The sequence below is a fragment of the Mandrillus leucophaeus genome, unplaced genomic scaffold, assembly GCF_000951045.1.
Source record: "Mandrillus leucophaeus isolate KB7577 unplaced genomic scaffold, Mleu.le_1.0 Scaffold676, whole genome shotgun sequence".
Lineage (NCBI taxonomy): Eukaryota > Metazoa > Chordata > Mammalia > Primates > Cercopithecidae > Mandrillus > Mandrillus leucophaeus.
The window spans coordinates 1,907,473-1,925,267 of NW_012107319.1; the positions used below are offsets into that span (position 1 = coordinate 1,907,473).

At 36.0% G+C, this 17,795-nt stretch overlaps 1 protein-coding gene across 2 annotated transcripts in view; it reads left to right on the forward strand.

Moving 5' to 3' along the window:
- The window catches only part of PRIM2 (primase, DNA, polypeptide 2 (58kDa)), a 400,616-nt gene that overhangs the window by 265,105 nt on the left and 117,716 nt on the right, over positions 1-17,795 (forward strand). For both annotated transcript variants that reach the window (XM_012002075.1, XM_012002074.1), the window contains exon 9: positions 16,233-16,305. In XM_012002075.1, the coding sequence (XP_011857465.1) occupies positions 16,233-16,305 (73 nt within the window). The remainder of the gene's footprint in view (positions 1-16,232; positions 16,306-17,795) is intronic.

A 17,795-nucleotide genomic window follows, 5' to 3' on the forward strand; every position in this document is an offset into this window, starting at 1 on the left:
AGGCTACTCTTGGTAGATCTTAATTCTGAGCACATGTAAGGAAAAAGGACTGCATTGGTGAGCTTCATGGTTGAAGAAAGTGTTTTAATTTTTCCTTAAGATTGGTAAGATGAGCATATTTACAGGTTAAGGCAGAAATGAGTAGTATGGGAGTAAGAGGGAATAATTGAAGGGGCAGTGTTTTAGAAGGGAGAAGGGGACAGGCCATAAAGTCAAACTGACTGGAGTTTAAAAAAGTATTTTCCAACCTAGCTTTTTGGTGCATACTCAGAACAATCCAGTGTGGATGGTAGATGGTTATCATAATCCCTATTTTACAGGTTGGTGATGGAGCCTCATGATGTTCTCATTAAGAAAACCTAATTTTTCTTTTTTTTTTTTTTTTTTTTGAGACAAAGTCTCGCTCTATCACCCAGTCTGGAGTGCGATGGCATGATCTCAGCTCACTGCACCCTCCTCCTCCTGGGTTCAAGTGATTCTTCTGCCTCAGCTTCCTGAGTAGCTGGGACTACAGGCACATGCCACCACACCCAGCTAATTTTTTATTTTTAGCAGGGATGGGGTTTCACCATGTTGGCCAGACTGGTCTCAAACTCCAGACCTCAGATGTTCTGCCTGCCTCGGCCTCCCAAAGTACTGGGATTACAGGTGTGAGCCACCATGCTCACCGTGCAGCAGCCAAGAAAACCTAATTTTTCTAATTAAAAATACTGTCTTTCCCTCTCTTCAAAAGAGATGAGTTAATTATTTCATAAGACTTTACCATTTTTCAAAATTGATACCAGAAACTTTCCCGTTGGAAGAAGTAAACTTACTTAGATTTATAATAACATAACGTTCAGAGAGAATTTGTATAAATCATTATTTCTGCTTTCACCAAATTGCATATGATTAGACATGTAATCTAAGGAGCCTGCATCTCATTGTGGCTTTACTGTCATTCTCATGGTTATATAGCACTGCATTTTCTAGGGTGAATTATATCGTTCACTGATTTGGTAGTTTGGAGATACATAAAGGTCTTGGAATATGTTCCCATGAATGTAGAAGTTTATTGTAAATAAGTATCTTTGCTATGCTAATTATGGTACCATGGGATAATATTTATAAAAATGGTATTAGGCTAGCAAGTGTATATGATAAAGATGGTTATTTTTATTTATTATCTCACTTATAAAGTATAAATAGGTGCAACTAGACAGGAGAACTTGCAGCCCATTTTCTACATGTGATAACTTTTAGTTGTGTGATTGAGAATTTTTCCCCCTTAAAAATAATGCCTACAGTGTAGGTATCTTTCTCCTTTATTCCTCCACTTCAAGATATGAAGTGCATTGGTGGACAGCATATTATAAGTCACTGTAATAGTTACTATTATTGGCTGGACACGGTGGCTCACGCCTGTAATCCCAGCACTGTGGGAGGCTGAGGCAGGCAGATCACTTGAGGCCAGGAGTTCGAGACCAGCCTGGCCAACATGGTGAGACCCTGTCTCTACTAAAATTACAAAAATTAGCCCAGTGTGGTGGCACACACCTGTAATCCCAGCTACTCAGGAGGCTGAGGCAAGAGAATCACTTGAACCTGGGAGGCGGAGATTGTAGTGAGCCGGGATCGTGCCATTGCACTCCAGGCTGCGCAACAGAGCAAGATCCTGTCTCAAAAAAAAATTGCTATTATTTAATGTTTTGTCATGAAAGAATAACTCATTTTAAAAATATGTATTTGTCACACCACAATTTTGTGAGCATATTTCAGCCCAAGAATGAATTAGAAATCAAACAAAGATAAAACAAGCTAAGAAAGACAAGTATTACTTATAGTAAGTACTTGGACTGCATCATGTGGATTAACTTTTAATGCATACTGATTTTGCAAGCAGATGTTTTTACAAACCTTTATTTTAAAATCATTTAAAGTAATGAAAGCATCTTCCTTCTGTTGGTATTATTACAGACTACTTTTGTAAAATTCCTTTTCCTAAGGTGGTACATTTGATTAATATGCACACATTTCTACTTATTCTTCTAAAGAGTATGCTTTCACAAATTTTTTATCAGACATGTAATCTCTGTAAGAAAGCTTTTCTTACTATCCACAGTGGTACAGTTATCATTGTTTTCTTTTTGAATTAGTTCTCATTTTGAAATCAGAAAATTGTGTGGGCATTCATGTGTCTATTGCGGTAAATATGAAAATAAATGCCAGAAAATGGTTTAGTAGATAGGGGCTTCATCAATTGAGGGCTGAAATGAAAGCCTCATTAGCCTGGTCCACATGCTTCATTTGTTTGTTAGCTCTTTCTCATCACCTGTTTCCAGTCTCTGGCAGTACCTTGAACATTTATTTCCTTTTCTACATGCAGCAGCACAAGCTTTTAGTTCAGTGATTATAGTGAAGGTTTTCCAGGAGCTGTGTAAGATATTAATAAATTAGAATATATTGTTTTCCATTGTCACCTTTGAATTATAATTTTTTCACATCTGTATGGAAAATGTTAATGCCTTCTTAGAGGTGTACTTGTGAATAGTCAGCATTTTGTTAGAATCAGCTCGTTGTGTTAAGGGCACTATAATTGGTACTGATTATGTACAGAAGAATAGATGTGGTCCCTTAACTCAAGATGTTTATGTTTTTAAGGGGAAAGAGGACCAAAGTTTATAAACCGCACCCCTCTCCCCACCCATACACATACCCAAGGCTGCACCGGAATAGTTGCTGCAAGTTAATCAAGTAGATAGTAAAGAGAGTGGTGGGAAGTCTTATAAGAAGCAGTATCTGCATGTGGATTATGTTACAAATTTAATGTTATTTAATGTTTTTGGTAAAATATATAGTCACAACATATAAAATCACCTCCCTCCCTAATACAACCACCGTTAAGCTTCTTTTGTAAACTTGATGCATACTTTAATGTAATTATAAAGTCGTTAACTTTAAAATTTTTCACTTAATATGTTATAACTAGGTAATAAAGTAGAAAATTGATTTTCATGAGTCTAATTTTAAGTATCTGCATAATAGTCAATCAAGAATAGATATATCTACTTTTACTTAACCATGGCCATTTTATCAGATATGTATAGCTTTCTGGGTTGAATAAACCTGTGGTGAAAAATTATAGAATGTGAACAGTTTCTGTGTGTTCAAAGTAACTGAGGAGAAGAAATACTGTAGTAACTTTATGTAGAAGGAATTACAGCATAGATGTTTTCCAGCAGATCAGATGGAGATAAGAACAAAGAACAGCAGCAGCCTAGGTGGTGTATAGCTTTGAAAATACAGGGAAGTTCAATAGTCTAAAAATGCCATCTTGCCCAAGTGAGAAAATGGCAGAGTTCTTAACAAGTGAACGAGTGACTTGAAAAAGGTGGAATTGAGGAAGCCAAATTTTAAAGCTTGCTAGTGTGTGTAGATTAGAGCCTTTATAGCCATTTTATGAAACACTCCTTTAGAATATTTAAAAATCACTCATGTCATATGTCTATATGCATGAGTACATGTATACATATTCCCTGATATTTAGCACTAGTATTTTTATATAAAGAAAATAAAAAGTGACCACTGTATTAGTTTTCTATTCCAGCCTTAACAAATTACCACACATTTAGTGGATTAAAACAATGCCCATTTATTATCTCACAGTCTGTAGGTTAGAAATCAGACCTGGGTCTTGCCAGGCTAAAATCAAGGTGTCAGCAAGGCTTATGTTGCTTACTGGAGGGCTCTGGGGAAGAATTTACTTCCAAGGTTATTTAAGTTGTTGGAGATCCTGTTTTTATGCTGGGTGTCAGTTGAAGCCTGGTCTTTCCTCCTAGAGGCTGCCTACATTCCTTCTCATGCTTTCCATGATTTCCTAGAGGCCTCTGTAGTCCTTGCCTGTGGGTCCCATCTCAGAACCTTCCCATATTTCAGATATCTCTAACTTACGCTGCTGTGTCACACTGCCTCCAACCTGAGAAAGTTTTCTGCTTTTAAAGGTCCATGCGATTAGATTAGACTACAGGAATATCCAGGATAATCTTTTCATCTAAGATCCTTAATTACATCTGCAGAGCCCCTTTTACCGTGTAACCTAACACATTCAGAGGATCCAGGAATTAGAGTATATTTGGAAGGTCACTGATTCATCCTCTTATAGTGAAGGTTTTCTTTTGAGGTGGGAGGGAGTGAAAACAGCTTTTTGTATCACTTTTCATCAGTTTTACATGTAAGTCACCATTCTTAATTTATATAGAATACTAACGTTTCCTGGAGTTTTGTAGTTAATTCACTTTGCTAGTTTAATATATCTTAAAGTTGAAAAAAGGTATAAGAAATGGGTTCTTAAAGAAATATAAAATGTTACCAATTTTCTTTTTAATGATATAGAAGGAAGAGAGAAAAATCTTTCCTGTCTTACCAACCAGCTACCTAGAACGAGGCAAATAAACACTGCTGTCAATAGTAGACTTTGTAATGAGGTTATATATAGTGGCTGCGATGTGTGGAGGTACTTTGTGAGAGCTGTTCAGTAATACATGCTCACACACCTTTTAGCATTCTAAGAGTTTATTTATTGTTTATTGAACACATATTAAAGGAACTCTTACTGGTTGTCTCACATGGTGTTAGGTTCTAGGGATGCATTTATTTCTGCCTTTGTAGGACTGAATAGTTATCAGTAAAAAGATAATTTTAACTAAAGTAATTATAATAAATCATGATGACTCTTGGCATACTGGAGGTACGTGATTATATGAGAGCACATAGAATCCTGGAAATAATGAAACTTTGCCTGTCACAGTGGTCTTGTAGCTTATCTTCAACCAGACATTGTAGATTTCCCTTAGTCCTCTGACTCCAAAGTTTCTCAGGAATTTGTGGCTTGTGGATACCGGATACTGGGAGCCTTTCTGGAAAGTAAAATTTATGATTTCTTACGCTTTTTTAGTAATTTTAGTATCTACAGTTGTTAAATTTCCTGTTCACTCATTGGGTTTCTTTAAAACATTGATCGCTGTCTGGTTAAGTAACAAAGAAAATTAGTGATTTTACAGTGTGTTAGTCGTAAAACACTAACAAAGTACAAAATAATAATGATGTTATAGGAAATAATATTCTTAAAAGGCCTGAGAAAGCATTGTGGCAGTATTTATGATGTATTAGCAACAAAAAGTAACTTGTTGAATGCTATGTAATAGAACTTTCTGTGATGATGGAAGTGTTCTATACCTGTCCTGTTTAACCCAGTAGCAAATAGCCACTTACAGCTATTGAGTGTTTGAAACATGGCTAGTGCTACTAAAGAACTGAATTTTAAATTAATTAAAATTTCAATTTCAATAACCGATTTTGCTTAGTGGTTACTGTATTTGATAGTGTAGTTCCATATTGTATTTGAAATATATTTAAATAATTACATACTTGTTAAAAATCATAGTAGTGGGGCTTAGAGTTTCAAATCTGAGGTAGCCCTGGAAAAGCTATACGTATGGAGTTGTTATAAGCAATTGTGGCTACTGAGGGTCATGAGGCTGCTAAGTCAGGGCAGCTGTCATATCTACTGGTGGGGATTTTGCCTCTGTACCTGAAGGAGCTATCCACCTGTGCAGGCCTGTGGTAAGGATTCCACAGAAGAGGAATACTTGAAGCTGCCCAGCTAGCAAGCTGCGATTCCTGTCCTGGATCTTTCCAAGTAAACTGATGCCACAAGTGGCCTGTGGCATATTCTTGTGAGTCTAAATGTTTTGTTAACCTAAGAGCACCCCCTGGCATTCCAGAACCAATTAACCTTTATTTACTCAGAGTAAACACAAAACAAAATTCAATAAATTGAACTGAGGAAAGGCAGACTACCAAGACTCAACAAAAGTTTAATGCACTCTCAATTGTTTCTGATTACTATGCAGATTGTTTCTGATTACTGTGTAGAAAGTAGTGCTAGAAAAGATAATACAAGATGAATTTTAAATGCCTACTTTTGGTAGCGGTATCTTGGTTCTTGACTTACTGCATACATACAATCCACCAGGAACAGTCATCAAATGTGTACAGTGGTGGAAATAAACAAAAATTTGTATAGTGGTGCATCTTCTCAGGTCCTATTGAGGCGTGTCCTTAATCATCCAGTGTAAAGTCACCCTCACAAGTGCTTTATAATATTATCTCACTATGTTTTGTTTTCTTCACAGCAACATCACCAGTTGGAATGGTCGTTTTAATTTGTTTGCTTGTTCAGTATTTTTTTGCCTAGGGTATGAGCTCCATGAGATGAAGGAATTTGGCCATCTTGTTTACCACTATCTCCCCATTACTTATGAAAATGGCATAATAGGACCTCAGTAAACACTTGAATGAATGAATGAATGAATGAATGAATGAATGAATGAATGAATGAATGGCTGAGTGAATTATAGAAACTTTCAGGTTAAAAAATTTTACCTTTAATTCTGTTTTCTAAGGTGCTAAATATTGAGACTGAATGAGATGGTAATTTGGGCAAAAAGCTGATGGAGTTTCTGTTATTTCCAAAGGATAACTATGGTAAAGAAATGCTTTTTATCTTTGTAGAAATGTACTGCTGTTTTTGTCTTTGGTTTTGGGACATGGGACTCTTCTTCATGCCATCAGGAACTAATCATGGAAGGCAGAGAGTGCTTTCTATTCCTCTATGTGATCTCATAAGCGCTCCCTCTTTTTCTTACCAATGACTTATTCAAATGTTGACCACTTGTATTCAAAAACAAAACCAGAAACAAAACTGTTACATACCTTGCTCTTTTCATCTATGAAATGAGACCCTTAAACATTATGAGGCATTGTCAATGGCTATGTGAGACTAAAGGGGTGTGTGAGGAAAGGATGTAACACGACTGTTGGACTGTGACTTTTAGTAATCATCCTCATGAACTGTTCCAGCACTCCTCACCAAAGCTCCCAAAACATTGTGGCAGTTATTGGGGAACAAATGTGGGGATAATCCTAGAATGCCATAAATGTGTAATAGCTCATCTCAGAAGCATTCCACATTGTGTAAATTATTTGTGGGGGAATGGGAAGACATTGTCTATCATTTTAACATATTAATTTTGCTGGATGTTGGAACTTTATTCCCTCGGCCTCTCACTTTTTCGTGACTACCCTATTGTGAATCCTTTCTTTATTGTAGTCATTTGACTATCCTGGACACAACCCAAAACCAAAACCATCTCTATTAGGGTTCATTGTATTACCATAATATATGCTAAGAATATAGAGAGTAAAGGAACATAAATTTTTTACTCATGAAAATAGATATGTTTGTTGGGGGTCTTAAAGTTATATGGTGAAAATAGCTATGTAAAGCTGTAGTTTGAATATATATTATAGGGGTGTGTGTGTGTATTTTACTTTTAAAATCAATTTTATTGAGGTACAAAAATTTATATACAAAAATTCCACCTATTTAAAGGATATAGTTCAATGTCTTTTGACAAATGTACAGATATTTTTATAGAAAAATGAGATGCAACTTTCATTTATCTTGGAGTTCATTGGATTTTGGTTATAACTTGGAATAAATAGGAAAATATGGACCACATAGGGAAGATGAGGAAACATAAAATAAAGTAGCAATTGCACCATTTATAGTTCCTACCTGATATGGAAACCCATATGGTCCTGATTTTTATTGGATATTTTAGCCTCTTGGAATCACACGATTTCTCCCAGTTATAAAGAAAAATAGGTCAGTATACTGCATGTTGTGTGATGGTAGTTTTCTGTGGAGACTTCTTTAAAAATAAAGTTGAATAAAATTTATGCTTGTGGAAAAATAATCTACATTCAACCAATTTAAAACAGAATTTTATTGATTATGTTCTCATTTGGAATAACTGCAGGGAAAATCACCTGGGCTAATACAAGTTGGATACCATTTACTAGGGATTTCGCTGGAGAATAAAACCCAAACTCATTTCAATTTCAGTGGTGACAGCTGTTGACTGAATTTTCCTGTGATATCCTTCAGTGCAGGAAATGATACATTGTAGCTTTGGCTCCTTTGATTTCCTACCCACCCTACAAATCCAAAGTGCAGGGACTGTGCTTTCTAAATGTCTGAGTGGCCTAGTTTATGTGGATAGGGTTTGTTTGTTTGTTTTTTTAACACCCACAGTGGGTAAAATTGTGATTGCAAAAATAGATATATGGGTAATGTACAGAAACGTTTATTTCCTCTTCCTGAAATTGTTTTTCCATTTGTGCTATTATTACACCTGGCTTTATGTGAAAAGGTTGTATTGGAACTTGGTATACTTTTATGGAATGATGTAGGAGATTACAGTTCATTTTGAAAGATGTATTAGCTTACTTTTTAATGGTCCAAATAAATATGTTTCCTTGATGCAGAGATCAGTTTTGATTATTTGTAATGCTTGCTTCACTGCTTTTTTATTTTATGCTAGTTTAAAAAATATGATAAACTGTAGCCTGCCAGATAGAAAGGAGTAAATGGTGTTAACCTGTTTAGTCTTAAGAGTACTGGGAAATGCTTGACAAAGAATGGAAATATGTTTTATGAACCTCAGAAACTCTGCTGGTAGGGGATGGAGGGCAGAGAGATACCCTCTGAGGATGAGGGAGGAATTCTTTCCAGTCTGGCTTAGGATTTTGCTGTAAGCCACATTTGCATCCTGTCTATTATGGCTTCTTACAAAGGAGAGAAGAATGGACAGTTGCAATTAGGTATTGAGGTTGAGGTTGGCCAAGCAGCCCCAAAGCCTTCCAAATAAACATGCCACAGCTTTCTTTGTCCCCAGAGAAACAATTCAGGTTACCACCAAGCTAATCAGAATTCAAGAGTGCTTCCCTAACAGTATAAATGGCAAACTATGGCTTAAATATAAAAACTTGATTCCCAAGTAAAATGTTGTAAAAACAAGCACAATTATAGTAGACTTGAAGCACTTCCTTTATTCGGCCTAACTGCAGCCTGTATTTTACTTACGACTGGCAGAGATTGATCTTAATGTAGCAAATAGAAGTCAGGGCAAGTCAGCTGGCTATTCTATAGTTATACCTAGTCCTCCAGAAAACCGTTTGATTGTTTTATGTCATTGTCTCCTCACTATACAATAATGTTATCCAGTAGAATCATAATGAGAGCAACAAATGTAAGCCACATATATAATTATATATAATTTTAAATTACTCAAGTGAAATTAATTTTGATAACATATCTTATTTAACTCATATTCAAAATATCTTTTTTTTTTTTTAAGAGATGAGATCTTGCTCTTTTGCCCAGGCTCAGCTACTTGAACTCCTAGGCTCAAGTAATTTTTCTTCCTTAGCTTCCTGAATAGCTGGGACTACAGATATGTGCTACCACACCCAGCTCAAAATACCATTTTAATATGTAATCACTATGAAAAATTATGAATGAAATCTTTTACATTTTATGTACTAAGTCTTTGAAATCCAGTGTGTACTTTGTACTTATTGAACATCTCAATTTAGTCTAAGCTACATTTCAAGTGCCCAGTAGTCACATTTGGCTAACGGATACTATATTGAACAGTAAAGCTTCATAAAATGGATTTCATTTAAATCTCTATTGTTTAAGCTGAATATTTGTACTTTGGACACTTCCTAAAAGTGTAAATATAGACTATAATGATAGACTCACAAAATCTTCCCGATATCAGGTTATTCAAGGACATCTGAATTCTCCTATTAATACTTTGAGGTTAAACATTTTATGTGATAATATGAAGAAGGTTGGAAAGAAATTATTTTTTTCTAGTATTCATAGGAAGAAATTGGTGAATGTTAAGAACAGAGAAAAAAAATCCAAAATGTTTAAGAATAATAAATTTAAGCCAGGATGATGATGATGTTTATTACAATTTGAGTGAAAAATACTGTGATAAACACTACAGACATTTCATTTGTCCTCACAGCAACTTTTTGAGGGCAGCACTTTTGTGATCTGTTTTATAATCCCTGTTTTACCAGTGATTAAGATGAAAGCAATTAAGAGATCTTTGCGAAATCACACAGATAGTGACTGTATGCAAACTTTTGCATGACTCTTGGATTCTGAAACTTACCCTCTTAATCACTCTTCTCTATTTATTGCCTGGTTCTTTTATGTCTCCATGATTGCCTTGGGCAAACTGGACTTGGAGAAATTACACAAATGAGGAGGAGTTGCAGCCAATTCCTAAAGTGTTGCAACTATTCCACTACTTCCTGTTTACTCTGTCAAATTTTCATCAGTAGTCTGAAAAGGAGAAAATGACTGGAGTTGTAATCACCCTTGAAAAGCTGACTTTTGCTCTCCCATTTTGTCAGTAATACCCTGTGGCATTTATGTCACAGTAGTGGAGCTGGTGAATACCACTCTTGGAGCTGAGGTGTGATGATCCATCTTCTGTTAACAATCAGTGCCACAGCATGAAAAGATTATAATTTTTTTTCTTAACCAGCTAATCTTGCCTTGAGACCCATAAATCCACTTTCATGTAATTTCTGCTTTTTGTTTTCAACTCTGAGTTTCAACACTCAAAAACAATTCCCTGTTGAGTACCTAAGTGCTCATATTGATATTCGTGGTACATTGAACAGGACTTAAATTTCTGTTGTTTCTACAAAGTCCAGGAGTAGGTCTGCCTTTCACTACAATTCACAGATCAGATGTGTGCAGATGTTTCTGTTTCAGATTTATCCTTTTATGTATCCATGGTATTTTTGTTCTGTACATTAGACATTTGTGAGATAGTATTTGGGGAAAACTCTAGTTTAGTGTGGATGTGATTAATTACACCTTGCTGTGTTGGTCATTCCCCAGCCCCTTCTTTCTCCAAAATTAGATTGATTTAATTGGATTTAAAATGGGATCATTTAAATTTGGTTGCATAAATATGTGTTTTGTATGTTTTGAAAGTCTGACCTTTCTCTTTTCAGCCTATAAATTATTGAAATTCTGTTAGCTTTATAACTGTTTACTGTGATTTTAAGCTATATTGGAAAACTAGCCATGCTGCCCTCTTATGTTTAATGAGCAAGATAATATGGGATGGAAAAGTTCCTCGGGTGCGACTGCATTTTAATTAAGTTTTATGTAAGTTATTGAACAAATGCAACCATTAAAAGATGCTTTTGGCTGGGTGCAAAGATGCTTTTGGCTGGGTACAGGCGGCTCACGCCTGTAATCCCAGCACTTTGGGAGGCTGAAGCAGGCAGATCACCTGAGATCAGGAGTTCAAAATCGATCTGACCAACATGGAGAAATCCCGTCTCTACTAAAAATACAAAATTAGCCGGGCATGGTGGCACATGCCTGTAATCCCAGCTACTTGGGAGGCTGAGGTAGGAGAATTGCTTGAACCCAGGAGGCAGAGGTTGCGGTGAACCGAGATCGCACCATTGCACTCCAGCCTGAGCAACAAGAGCGAAACTCCGTCTCAAATTAAAAAAAAAAAAAAAAAAAGATGCTTTTATATATTTTGTGTATCATGAATTCTCTTATAGCAGAGTATATAATTTAAGACCATCACCTCAAAAGAAAACAAAAACATAGGGAGAGACACCAGATTACTTTTGTGTAAGCAGAGTTTGTTATACACAATTGCAAAATTCTGTTTTCTTAGAAGACACTATTATATGTACACTTAGGTGTTTAGAAACCTGAAGAAAACCTCACATTTTCATTAAAAGAGAAACTTAGCACTATATTATTACAAAGGAAATAGGACTTAAAGGTGTTTTTAAAATTTTATTGTAATGGTCTTTGATTAAATTCCTATCTCAGGACCTACCTAATTTCCTACTGAATTTCTCCCCCATCCCCTGCCCACTTGCCTTTGCTTGTGTGTTTTTCTAACCTAACCTCTTCATCTATCAACTACTTTTTAGAAATTTTCTTGGCTTTGCTTATCTTTTCTGCCCATCCATCTGTTACGTGATTACCCTTCAGATCCCAAGAAAAAGAGTTTATTATTCCAAAATGCCTCGCCCTTATCACATTCTTACTTTAAAACCCCTTCAACAACCTTAATAAACTTTAATCACATAATTTTATGAATCTGGTCAAAATGTCAGAATGTTTTAATATATTCAACATTGTTAAACTACAAATGATAAAAATATTAAAACAACCAGGCCTTTGACTTTTTTTGTGATTATCGCATCCTACTTCTAAACCTCCAAGCTTAAATTATTTTCTGACTACAATCTCTGATTCTTCCACTTTACTCCCCAGTTGCTCATTCCTGCTGGTGGTCATCTTCCCTTCATCCCAGCCTTCCATTTCAGTCCCCCAAGATCACCTCCCCCTGTGGCTCAGTAGGCTTCTCTATTCAACATAGACCTGTTGTCAGTCATTTCAACAACATTTTAATAACATTCTAGAATCCTGTAGTCTGTGTTTCTAAAGCGTGACTCTCTCTATTCAGTGTCATTTTATTGCTCAAAAATCTTTAATGCTTCACATTGCCCACCTTCTTCTCTCACCCTTCATTTAGAAGAGACCTCTTCTCTGTAGGCCTGAGAACAATTGTTTTGAGCTTTGTTGTTCTCCTCCCTGGATTGTGTCGATCCTTCACTGCTTGGACCCTTCCTTGGTCACAAAGATGCTTAGTAAGTGCATGCCGAGAGATGGGGGGTTGTACAGGGACTCCTGAAGGTGTGTGTGTGGTGTTTTTTTTTTTTTTTCAATTTGTTTGTTTGTTTTAATAATTAGAATCTGTTACATCCAGATAAGGACAACAACTGGGATGTGGAAAAAATGTGTCTTATAGAGAGAGAATCTGACAATCTAGTGATACTAAAAAAGTAGTTTGTCCTGGGTGTTATGCATTTATATGGTTCTGTTTCGGTAGTGAAGGTATTTATTTTGCTGGTACAGTGCAGTAATTGTTACATTTTAGCAAAAGTACACAATATCCTTTTATAACCCAGTGTCTTCAGATAGATTTCAAATGTAATTGGATATTCACTGAACCACATCTTTATTGTTTTCACTACTTTTCTATAAGTTGAGAAAACTGATATTTCACCCTTAATGCCTTTCACCTGATACTTTAGCAAATAAATTATGCATAGGAAGTGAAAGTAAATCACTGCAGTTCCTTATCCCTTACCACACATATTTATGGATGAAAAAAATTGAGGCATAGCTTGCCTTGTCTTTTTCCTTTTAAACTTGTGGAAAATTAGTAGCTAAACTGAGAATTAAGGACATCAAATTCAGATTTTTCAAGATTCTCTGATTAGTTAATCAAACATTGCCCTTTATGTTTGGCAAAATAGTCATTAATGACATATTTGAATTTTGTGACCCATTAAAATGTTGTTCGGTGTTCTATATTGAGAAAATGGTATTTGTGTTATATCTCACTTTATTCTTTTATGAAACATTAGGAGTGGAAAAGCTTTTATGCTTTCTGAATCCCTTGTTAAAAAAACTATGTTGTTGACAGTGAATGTTTCTCAAAATAAAGCTGTGAGTATTTTAAATGGACAGATAACTATTTTCTGCTGGGTTTGCATGTGTTTATAGATGTTGAAGCAATTAGAAATGTTTTTTGCTGTTAAAAATGACTTTCTGTGTTTTCCCAATATAATAATCACTAAGACATGTTCCCTCATAAAATCGATCTTTTTTAAATCATGAAAATAAGAATGTATTTTGACATTTCATTAATATAGCAGCTTCATTTATTTGGCAGCAGTGCGATAGAAAGCTGGCGCTGAGCTCTGAATGTGGGAGAAGGGTGCGTCTCTTTCCCTGGCTACCTGTTAGGATTGTCCTTTAGAACCATCTCTTGGCACTTCCAAGTAAAAGCCAGTTTCATGAGCCAATGTGAATTGTTTTTAAGGGTTTTTATTATTTTATGGCAGCGTTATTTGTTTTTCTTCTACCTTGATTTTTGAGCTTCTGTCAATGTTTCATTATTATGAGGAAACACCATTCACCTGGAAACATTGTAATACGAAGTAAAGAAAACTTATTATCACAACTTGTATTTTCATAATTTCTTTGTAAGTTTATTCCTCAATTACAGTTTTATTGTTTAGGCTAAATAGTTTTTGTCTTGTGGAGAGTGAAATCGTGTCTTGGAAGCACTCAGACACTCCGGCTAGAAACTGTTATTCTTGACTTTTCTACCTCCCTCATCAAAGCATATCTATTCTTTTCCAGAAAAGTTCCTGAGCCCATCTATTGCCTTCCTTTCTCCGTCCGTTACCACTACTTTACTCAGGCTCTTACCTTCCCTCGCCTGGATATAACATTGCCTACAGTATTCTTCCAGTTAGTTGCCAGTCCCTCCCCTTTCTAATTATTTCCCCACACTACTTTGTTTCTCAAGTGTAAACTGGATTATGTCAGTTCTTGCCTCATACCTTTTCATGATTTTTCACTGCCTGCAGAGTATAGGATACAGGCTTCTCACCCTCTGCCTGCCTTGTGTTGTATCTAACAAGCCCCCTGCCGCCCAGCTATCCTTAACTAGTTCAAATATGTGTTAAGTAGCTGTGATGTTTATTATCACCTCCTCTAATGCAGACATACTAAGCCTTTCTGATTATAGATGAGTAGAGGAGAAATGCCATTCCTAATTCTGATACTTAACATCTGTAACTGAGCAGATAGAAAGTACTGTCTGGAGGCTGGGCGCGGTGGCTCACACCTGTAATCCCAGCACTTTGGGAGACTGAGGCGGGCAGATCACGAGGTCAGGAGATCGAGACCATCCTGGCTAACACGGTGAAATCCCGTCTCTACTAAAAATACAAAAAATTAGTTGGGCATGGTGGCGTGCACCTGTAGTCCCAGCTACTCAGGAGGCTGAGGCAGGAGAATGGCGTGAACCCGGGAGGCAGAGCTTGCAGTAAGCCAAGATCACGCCACTGCACTCCAGCCTGGGCAGCCTGGGCAACAGAGCGAGACTCCGTCTCAAAAAAAAAAAAAAAAAAAAAATAGTGTCTGGATTTTTTTTTTTTTTTTTGAGATAGAGTCTTGCTCTATGGCCCAGACTTGAGTGCTCAGGCATGATCATGGCTAACTACAGCCTTGCTCTTCCTGACTCAAGCAATCCTCTTACCTCAGCTTCCAGAGTAGTTAGAGCTACAGGCATGCCACCATGCCCAGGTTTTTTGTTTGTTTGTTTTTTGTTTTTATAGAGACAGAGTCTTACTCTGTTGCCCCGGTGGAATTCTTTATGATCATAATGACTATTCACTCCAGGATTTCCCTTTAGTTGTGGTATTTGTATAATCCTTGGTTTGATTGTGAATTTCTATGTAATCTAGCAGCAGTTTTTTGCTGTGTCACAACTGCATGCACCTGAGTCCATGTTCATGGAGTTGGGCGTGAGTAGTGTGTTGTGTCAAGGAGGTGAAACATTACTGAGGTGGGTGGCTTTAGGTAGTATATACCAAGTTATGTTTCCTAATTTGAAGATAATCCTGCAGGAAAATTTATTGTAGGGAAGAGGATGATATGGTGCAGTGATAAAATGGGGAATTAGGAATCAAAAGGTTTGAGTTCCCACTGCACTGCTCACTTGCTTTCTGATCCTAACAAGTTTCTAACTCCTCCAAGCCTCCATTCATCAAATGATATATAGAAACGCTCTCTCAGGGGGTTGCGAGGATCTAATTAGAGGCTATCAAAGACTCTTTGTACATTGTAAAGTGCTATTCAGATATTATTTATTTTAATAAACAGTAATTACTTTATGTCAGGCTCTTTAACAAAAATTCTTACAATTCAGACTTCCTATCAATACTGCAAAGCCGGCATTATTGTCACCGTTAGTCAGTAAGGAACCTGGCCTACAGAGAATGAGTAACTAAGTAACTTGCTCACTTACTGCTTTTAAGTGATGGTTCCCAGTTTAAGTTCCAGCTGCTTTTTTGCTGTGTTGTCTTGCTGTTAATAAAGTATAAATGGTAGAGGTTTGAACTTTAACAACAACTTGGATTACGCTTCTGAAAAATAGAAGTGGTGCTCTAGACTAGGAGTCAGGAGGTTCAGACCGTTACTATATTTTTGTATTATTTTGGGGTAAGTTACTTAAATTTTAATTTCATTAAATACATTTAAAACACTTGGCTATGTTTCTGCTAAGGTTTATATGTAAAATGCTTTCTTATTCTTTTTTTTTTATCATTTTCAGAATTTAAAAATTTCCTTCGAAGGGATCAAAAGTATTTTATGAATCTGTTTTAATATTTGTTTGCTTGTTTTTCTTTTTTTAAAGTCATTCCTACACTGGCCAAGATTACAGTACCCAGGGAAATGTTGGGAAGATTTCTTTAGATCAGATTGATTCGGTAAGTAGCACATTCTTTTAAACTTAGAACTTTATCAATGGAGGGAACATATACTTTCTTAAATCAAAGACTTTTGGGTGAGGAGATAGAATGTGTTTCCAATGCTTGCTGATTAATTTTAAAGAAAATCCCATGTCCTACACATATGATTTTTAAAAAATCATAGGAAAATCGTTTAATCAGAAAATTATCTGTACTTTTATAAAAGCAGAATTTAATCAGTTATTCCAAACGGAAATTCTTTTAAATAACTAAATGGAATTTGTGTTTACATTTAAATACTGTATACATTTAATGAAGGGGAAATGGAAAACACTAAGTGTATTAGTTTGTTAGGGCTGTCATGACAACAGAAATTTATTTTCTGACAGTCTAGAGGCTCGAAATCCAAGATCAAAGTGGTAGTAGGTTTGATTTCTTCCAGGGCCTTTCTTGTCTCATAGTTGACTGCCTTCTCTTTGTGTTCTCCTGTGGTTTTCACACTGCTTGCATACATCCCTGGTGTCTCTTCTTTTTGTAAGGACACTGAGTACGTGAGACCTGGGCCCAAGCCCCATGGCCTCCTTTAACCTTAATGATTTCTTTAAAGGCCCCATTTCTAAATATAGTCACATTTGGAGCTACTAGAGGTCAAGACTTTGATATATGAATTTCAGGGGGAGAGGGCAATTCATCACCTAGTGTAGGCTACGAAATTAATAGATAGCTTATTTTAACATCATTTCACTTTGTGATTCCATAGAGTAGCGTACTTTGCCATACTTGTAGAATTTCTCTTTAATACGTAACAGAATTTGCACTCCATACACAAAAGGGAAAATAAGCCAGCCATAAATAATCTTGGGTTAGACAACTACCAAATTATTCACAATAAATTAAAAATACACCAGGATTTTAATGCTTGGAAACAAGAACTGTAATAAGACTAGTAGAGAGAGACCATGAGTTTGGATCAGAATGAATAGGTCATCTTCCATTTGAAAAATTATAAAAAAGTACTTGTAGTTAATATGTCTAGAAATAACAATAGGGTTGGCTACTTTACACAGTTGATTTGTTGATTTGAAATTTATTCTCAAAGATGTCCCATCTTTTAATTTTTTTATTAAACACTTATCTCTAACAGTCCCCCTTCTCACTTCCACTCATGTGATTTGTGTTTATATAATGTGAGTGGTTGGAAGTTAATTTTGTTCCTAGTTCTAGCTAGATGTTTCCCCATTCACAAGCATATGTGAATTTGGTTAGATACTGTTGGAGTTCATAGAAATATTAATTCACTTAAGGAATATATGTTGAGCCCATCAGTTATGTACCAGCCATTGTGCTGTGGATACAGAAGTGAGGAAAACAGAAAATGTCCCTGCCTTCATGGACCTTACATGAGGGAGAGAGACAACATAATAAATAGTAAATGAGCAACATAATGTTAAATGTTATGATGATGATCCTGTCATGGGTCTGTGCCTGAAACCCCGTGGTAAGTAATA